At 44.3% G+C, this 8,310-nt stretch overlaps 1 protein-coding gene across 1 annotated transcript in view; it reads left to right on the top strand.

The window, feature by feature from the left end:
• The first annotated feature begins 7,809 nt into the window (after positions 1–7,809).
• The window catches only part of LOC138372281 (adhesive plaque matrix protein-like), a 3,446-nt gene continuing 2,945 nt past the window's right edge, over positions 7,810–8,310 (top strand). Inside the window, exon 1 of the mRNA XM_069337563.1 lies at positions 7,810–7,855. Within this exon, the coding sequence (XP_069193664.1) occupies positions 7,810–7,855 (46 nt within the window). The remainder of the gene's footprint in view (positions 7,856–8,310) is intronic.

The raw sequence follows: 8,310 nt of genomic DNA, 5'->3' as shown, positions 1-8,310 counted from the left end.
TCTAAAAGAAAAAAAACAAGCCAAATTAGTACCAAAACCAAAATTTCACGTAAACGATGAACTAGAGTGACGAGGATGTCTTGTCCGCAGAACTGTTCTAATGCGAAACTCTGGCACAAAGGAAACTTGCAGATGAAAGGCGATGACCTGCCTGATGAGATCTTCCACACCTTCACTAAGATGTCAAGCAGGGGCATAATCTCACGTGTCCCGAGTAAGGATTGGTATAGACTCGATCTGGGGCGACTCGACACTTCCCTGTGTCGTGGCACCGATGATGGCTGGTCACAGATGGCATTTCTGGTACCGGTCCGATAGTCCTTCAGGGAGACGGGAACCTGGAATACAGGGGTCTGATAATTTAGAGTGACAGCGATAGTGGGTAAGTCAGTACTTACAGCATACGCCTCTACTAGGCCCACACCTAGTCCCAACAGGGCTGCTTGTACACCGAAGATGGCATTCGCTCTGCCACCGTCAGGTCGACCAACGTTCCGTATAATGGTGCGTCTAGGCTCAGCAATCACGCGGGGTGTGTCAACCTGTCGGAAACAGTCACTCATAATATCACCTCTCGTACCTCCTGTATCTACCATCACCTTCCAGGTCCCTTCTTCGACTGCACTACTCACAGTGCACGTCTCCAATCCCTGGGGGTCTCTTCACAATGTTCAAGGGAGCCACCATCCATCGGGTCGTCCACTGGTCCTTACTGAGCACACACACGAGAACAAAAAATACCGCTAGGAAACATTTGGTTAACTTAGGGACAAGTTTCATGAGCCTGTAATGTCCATAGCCAGCTATATCCATTAGCCTGGTTTGGACCGAAGAGGGCACTAGAACCTTCACACATACCTCACATACCTCCGACGTCTGGGGAATCTCTGGCCGGTTCAATGAACGCTGTACCTTGCCATACCGCAAGTACTCAAGTGCCTTCACTCCAGACTCTGGGGTATCCGTGGGTGTTTGTACACGAGGCCTCTCTTCTAGCTCAGTTGCTTCTGCCACCATAACCTCATGTTCCTTGTCAGGAGAAGAATCAGGAGACTCTGCTAGAATGTTGTCGATCTGTGGGTGAGAGGGAGAATTAAACATGTCATCTAATTCCGGGTCTGTCTGTACCTGGACATTACCACTGCCTGCTGTTACCTCAGACCTTGCTGTTCCGGCTGACTCGTCCGCGACCTTGGGATGATTGTTGCTCCAATCTGTCACCAAGTCGTTGGCTAGTATCACGTCAATCCCAGCTATAGGTAGGGTATCAACTACTGCCAACGAACATGTGCCGCTGAAGTAAGGCGAGTCTAGATGTACCGGCACTTAGGGGGCGACATACTGCGTCCTAGGAAATCCAACCAGGACAACCTTTTGTCTCCCATCCACACTCATTCCCTCGGGTAACGAGTTTTTCACGATCAGGGACTGGGCTGCTCCACTATCTCTGAGCACTACCACTGATCTACCAGTATGATCACTCGATACATACCCGTCTGAAGTGTGAGGGGAAAACAAACTTGGTCCTTCCTGACTAGTCATAGACTGGCTTCCTGCTGGTGGTGTTACATAGCTCATCAACATCACCTCCCGACGTGCGCCGCTACCTCTTCTGCCTCGGCACATTGCAGCTACATGCCCTTTCTGCCCACAAGTCCAACACACCATATTCCTCCTCGGACTCCGGTGTTTCGGACTGTTAGGACTAGTCCTTCGAGGGCTACTTGGGGGCGTCTTCTTAGCACTTTGTGGGACGGGTCTCTCCTCCTCCTGATGAGGCTTGCCAAACAGACGTGGGTAATTCCTCCGGACATACCTAGTGGAAGACCTATGTGTCAGGATGTATTCCTCAGCCATGGTGGCTGCCGCACTCAAGGTCTCTACCTGCTGCTCCTCTAAGTACGTCTTCAGATCTCCAGACAGACAGTCTTTGAAGTCCTCTAATAGTATGAGCTGCTCGAGGTCTTCTTTGGTCTCCACCTTCCGAGAGGCACACCATTCTTGGAAAAGCCGCTCCTTGATGGTCGCGAATTCGGTGAAAGTGTGCTCCGAGGTCTTTTTCAGGTTCCTGAACTTCTGCCTGTAAGCCTCAGGTACCAATTGGTACGCCATTAGCACGACCTTCTTCACCTTGTCGTAATCGCCGGAATCATCAAGGGACAACGTGGAGTAGGCGATTTGGGCCTTCCCAGTCAGAACGGACTGTATCATGATGGCCCAATTCTCCTTTGGCCACTCCAAAGAGGCTGCGACTTTCTCGAAGGCTGCGAAGAACTTCTAAACTTCCTTCTCGTTGAACTTCGGGACCATTTTGATGTTCCTTACCGGATCGAAACTACTCGTTTCCATTGTTTGCCTCCCACCACTTAATCGCAATACTTCTAACTCATGTTGTCTTTCTTTTCCTTTTTCTTCTCTCGCTCACTCTTCTCTTTCTCTTTCTCGCTCTTCTTTCCTTTCTTCTAATTCTAAACGCCTCATCTCCATTTCTTTATCTTGTCTCTCTCTTTCCATTTCTAATTTCTTCCATTCTATCTCGCGATTTATTTCCAAGGCACGCATTTTGACAGTTAGCAAGCTAATATTCAGCTCACCTTCATCGCTGTCAATGTTACTGCCCTTATCTTCCTTTTCAGTGGAAGCTACTTCTTCACTTTCTTTTGTACTTTGTGCCTCACTTTCTTGTTTCTCCTTGGCCTTCAAATGTAAGTGAACCTTGGACAAGATCTCCACACGGGAATCACTGGCACGTATCTTGATCTCCAGGTAGGCACTTACTAATACGAGTTCCTGTTTTCCCAGATATTTTAATCTGGCAAGACAGTCCTCCCTGTTCAGAAAGGCCTGAACATCATCCAGATCGTCGATGGTCGCTTTTTCTGCCATTGTCACCGAGATGGAGCACTAGCACTTAACACACCGCTTCACTTTAGCACTTAACGCACCGAGCACTTTACTACGTCAATATTGCACTTTATCGCACCTAACACCGCACTTGCCAATATTGCACGTAATTACACTGGGCACCGCACACTACAATATTGCACTTAATCACAGTGAGCACCGCACTCTACAATATTGCACTGAATCACACCGAGCACCGCACAGGACGCACAACGTCCTAATAGTTACACACAGGGGGAATTATTTACAAGGGATTGCGCTACTTCACCACCCCTGTCAAACATACTTGACAAGGGGTCGGATCCCGCTGGGGATGCCAATTATGTTATGGCTCTATTGGGTCGCAACTGGGGTTCTTCTCTGATGTTATTAGAGTTTGGGTATCCAGCCCCAAGATAGTAGTGGCTTTCAAGGGGTGTGTTCCGTAACGCAAGTAAATTAAAGGGGAAGGGATACAAATACACTAATTTAAATATATATATTAACCACCACCATAAATAAATATCTCACAGTCACTCGCTGGGACTATAACTACACTTATATACAATAACTGGTCTTCCTCCGAAGACACAGGATGCTCTACGGTGCTCAAGATGAGTAGCCCTGGTTCTCTTCTTGTGGCCTCACGATGAATCCTTTGATTCCTTCGGCGAATCTACCCTGGCCACAGGCCAGCCAAATCACAGTCCCACTGGGTGCACCGTCGTGGAGGCCTTCAACCACAAATCCAGCCTGTAGCTGGATTATTATGGCCAATTATGTTACGGCCCTATTGAGTCGCAACGGGGTTCTTCTCTGATGTTATTAGAGTTTGGGTATCCAGCCCCAAGTTAGTAGTGGCTTTCAAGGGGCGTGTTCCGTAACGCAAGTAAATTAAAGGGGAAGGGATACAAATACACTAATTTAAATATATATATTAACCACCACCATAAATAAATATCTCACAGTCACTCGCTGGGACTATAACTACACTTATATACAATAACTGGTCTTCCTCCGAAGACACAGGATGCTCTACGGTGCTCAAGATGAGTAGCCCTGGTTCTCTTCTTGTGGCCTCACGATGAATCCTTTGATTCCTTCGGCGAATCTACCCTGGCCACAGGCCAGCCAAATCACAGTCCCACTGGGTGCACCATCGTGGAGGCCTTCAACCACAAATCCAGCCTGTAGCTGGCAGGTTCCAATCAGCTCCGCTGCGTAGGCCACTCCACGACCGATACTAGGGTTGCGAGCTCTAGGCAGGAGCCTCGTGTGATTCCGCTGATCACTCTCCTCTCTATAGCACCACAGTGGCTAGTCTCTTCCACCAGTCAACCCCCGGGTACGACGATTCCTCAACTCTGCCACGTCACAGGCAGGCTAACACTCACAGCAGTGTTCGTCCGGGAGCAACTCACAGCTTCTGCAGCAAACACGTGGAGAGACTATGGCTGCCTTGGGTAGACTGCCCATCATCCGATACAGCAGTCCCAGGTCGACTCTGTAATCAGACACGTCATTAGTGTTGGGGACACTCTAGGGCACCTCACTTACAGGCTTAGACACAAACATCCACCTATCTACTCCATAGATGGCGTTGCTGTCTAAGCGCCACCTCACCAGAGGTTAGCAGCGGCTATGTCACAAGCTGATTAAGACGGGAATCCAGCCCCTGTGGCCGGTATATCTAGTCCTCAGTAGATGGCGTCGTCCATTTGGAGGGTGTTTCGGGAGCTGACCCACAGATGGCGTTGTTGTCACCGCTCCGTGCTCGGACGCTGGGCTCGGGTCCGTAACAGTAGGTACATAAAACACTCGCCTATTCGATTGTATCGTTGTGTCTAAATTTCAAAGCAATCGGTAAAGAGGTTTCAAAGATTTCACTCACATGAAAAAAACAGTTTTCAAAAAATGCATGTTTTTTCCCGTCACAGACGTGACATCTATATACAAAAACCTGCTCGGATGCAAATGGAACGTTGTGTGAAAATTTCAAAGCAATTGGCGAAGAACTTTCAGAGATTAGCGATTTTGAACAAACGAACATTTTCATTTTTATTTATATAGATTATTATTATTAAAATAAACAAGTTCCCTACTCTTTGTGCGCGTTTTCAACCGCAGAGAAGTGGGTTATTTGAAATATTGCTTCAAAAACAAAACAAAACAAACAAACAAAACAGGGAATAAGAAAGTAGAAGGTTTTCTGGAATTAATTGACGATTGCTTTGTTACGCAACACATTAAGGAACCAATGCGGGAAAATAATATTTTAGATTTAGTGTTAACTAACAGGGAAACACAAATTAAGGACATCGAAATAGGGAGTGAGCTAGGGAACAGTGATCACAAAGAAATCAGATTTAGCATAGAATGGAATAGATCTGTAGGAGAAAATTCTGTTAAGAGTGCCTGATTTTCGAAAAGCTGATTTCAATAGCCTAGGAAATTTTTTTGGTCAGATAGATTGGAAAGTCTTGGGTATGGGGTGTGGGCCGGTCTTGGAGCGAGACATGAACCCAGCGATAGGTGACGTAAAAGGGGTTTCCGATGTGGATTCAAAATATAACCTATTTAAAAACATTCTAAGCAAAGCCCAGGAACGTAGTATACCATATAAATTGAATAGATCGAATACTAATGACCCAAAGTGGATAACAAAGGATCTGAAGAGCCTTATAGGTAAAAAGAGAGCGTGGTACAAAAAGATTAAGAATGGGGAAGTCAGTTTAGAACAGGAATTCGTACAACTGGTTAGAAATACTAAAAAAGAGATAAGGAAAGCAAAAAGAAACTATGAAGTTCGCATAGCAGAGCAAGCGAAGACAAATCCTAAAGGGTTTTTCCAGTTATACCAGACAAAGATTAGGGAAAGGATAGGTCCATTAAAAACTGAGACAGGTCAAATAACAGATAATGATGAAGAGATGAGTAGTATTTTTAATAAATATTTTTTATCAGTATTTATTAAAGAGGAACCTAACAATATGCCTTCAGCCGAACAAGTCAATGAGGATGGGGATGAGGACAGGTTGACTAGTTTAGCAGTTACCAGGGAGGATGTAATTAAACAAATAGCCAAACAAATAAATTAAACTCAAACCAAACAAATACCCAGGGCCGGATGAAGTGTTTGCCAGGGTGCTTAAAGAATGCAAAGAGGAGCTTTGCGAGCCATTGTCTACCATATTTAATAAATCAATAGAGTTAGGTAGAGTGCCAGAGTCATGGAAGGTTGCTAATGTGATACCAATTTTTTTAGAAAGGAGATAGATCACTTGCGTCAAACTATCGGCCAATTAGCCTAACGTCTATTGTGGGAAAGTTCCTTGAATCGATAATTGCAAATAAAATTCGTCTTCATCTTAAACAACATAAATTAATAAATCAGTCGCAACATGGTTTTATAAATAGCCGTTCATGTTTAACAAATTTGTTATCTTTTTATTCCAGCATAGTTGAGGCAGTTTGTAATAACCCCGTGGAACTCTTTGTAATATCTATGATTGTAATAGCTCTTTCTCCTTACTTAGTGGTAAAGATTGTGATGTTGTGTACCTTGACTTTAGCAAAGCTTTTGATACAGTGCCACATGAAAGACTGATTAAAAAGATAGAGGCTCATGGTATTGGGGGTGCTATACTAAGCTGGATTAGGGCATGGCTATACCAAAGGAAACAGAGAGTTAGTATAAATGGGGTTAAGTCAAAGTGGGAAAATGTTGTAAGTGGAGTGCCTCAAGGCTCTGTCCTGGGACCTCTGTTGTATATAATATACATAAATGATTTAGATTCAGGTTGGAGTAGCAACATTTGCAAATTTGCCGATGATACAAAAATTGGTAGGAAAATTAACTCGGAAGAAGACTCACTATCACTTCAAGTTGATCTAAATAGGGGTTTGAAATGGTCAAAGGATTGGCAGAAGCAGTTTAATGCTGATAAATGTAAAGTTTTGAGGCTAGGTAATGATGATAGAGTTACAAGATACGAGCTAGATGGTGTTGAGATTGCGAAGGGGATGGGAGTTATTATTAGTAAAATTTAAAACCAAAAGATCAATGCATGAATGTTCGTAATAAGGCGAATAGGACACTTGGATTTATTAATCGAAGCATTAGTAACAAGACACCTGGTGTGGTTCTTCAGCTATATCTTGCTCTGGTTAGGCCCCATTTGGATTATGCTGTTCAGTTTTGGTCGCCGTATTATAGAATGGATATAAATTCACTTGAACGTGTCCAGCGTAGGATGACAAAGTTAATTCCCCAAATTAGAAATCTTTCATATGAAGAAAGATTAACAAAGCTTAAATTGCATTCATTGGAAAGGCAAAGAGCTAGGGGTGACAAGATAGAGGTTTACAAGTGGATTACTGGACATAACGAAGGGGATATTAATAGGGTATTAAAAGTATCAACACAAGACAGTGCACGAAACAATGGATATAAATTGGATAAGTTTAGATTTAGGAAAGATTTGGGTAAATACTGGTTCGGTAACAGGGTTGTTGATTTGTGGAACCAATTACCGTGTAACGTGGTGGAGGTTGGGTCCCTCGACTGTTTCAAGCGTAGGTTGGACATGTATATGAGTGGGATTGGGGGTTATAAATAGGAGCTGCCTATAGTATGGGCCAATAGGCTTTCTGCAGTTACCTTTGTTCTTATGTTTACTTTGTTAAGACTGGATAAGAATTTAGAAAGCATTGATTACATGATATGTTCAGTTAATAAGAGATTAAGGTCAACAATTAATTTATAGCTCTCGCATTGCAGTGGGCGATATTGGAAGCGATATTGAAAATATATTAGTATTCGCCCAAAAGTTGTTAACAAAGAAAATGTTCCTGGCCCTGAGGTCCCTGAGGACCAGGGACCTCAGCAACCCTCGCCAGAGGATAGGTCGGCTTCGTAGCAGAAAAATGAAGGTAGATAAACTTCCCCCCTCTCCCATACCCCTTGATCTAGGTGAGCTAGGAGATCTTTCATATCATGAACAGTGTCTTTATTATTACTACCAGTGTGGTAGAGAGTTAGGCTAGGAGCCAGGTTACTCATGTAGGTATGAGTTGATGTATAAATATATATATGGGTGAAGTGACTTTTGGGCAGCTGGAAGAAGTGACTGGATTCAAGAGACCAGGAGCGAGCTTCTGGATCGTCCAGCTGACTGCTCCAGAGGCGGGTGAGAAGTAGTGCCACCATCTGACAACTCCACATGTATCATTTCAACATGCAGATCCAATGTAGTTTTCTTCAGTAAACTTACTGATTTTAACTCTCAGTGGGAGCAAGCAACCCTCCCTGTAAGACTCGGCGGCCTTGATGTCCGCACAGCCTCCCAGATTGTTCTACCAGACTTCCTTTCCTCCCATGTGTTTAAGTGAGCCTCCATTCTCTAGGGCTATTTGAGTAGCCCTAGA

This window comes from Procambarus clarkii, chromosome 5, assembly GCF_040958095.1.
Source record: "Procambarus clarkii isolate CNS0578487 chromosome 5, FALCON_Pclarkii_2.0, whole genome shotgun sequence".
Taxonomy (NCBI): domain Eukaryota; kingdom Metazoa; phylum Arthropoda; class Malacostraca; order Decapoda; family Cambaridae; genus Procambarus; species Procambarus clarkii.
Note: the sequence above shows the minus strand (reverse complement) of the source record. Positions and strands in the feature narration are given on the sequence as shown.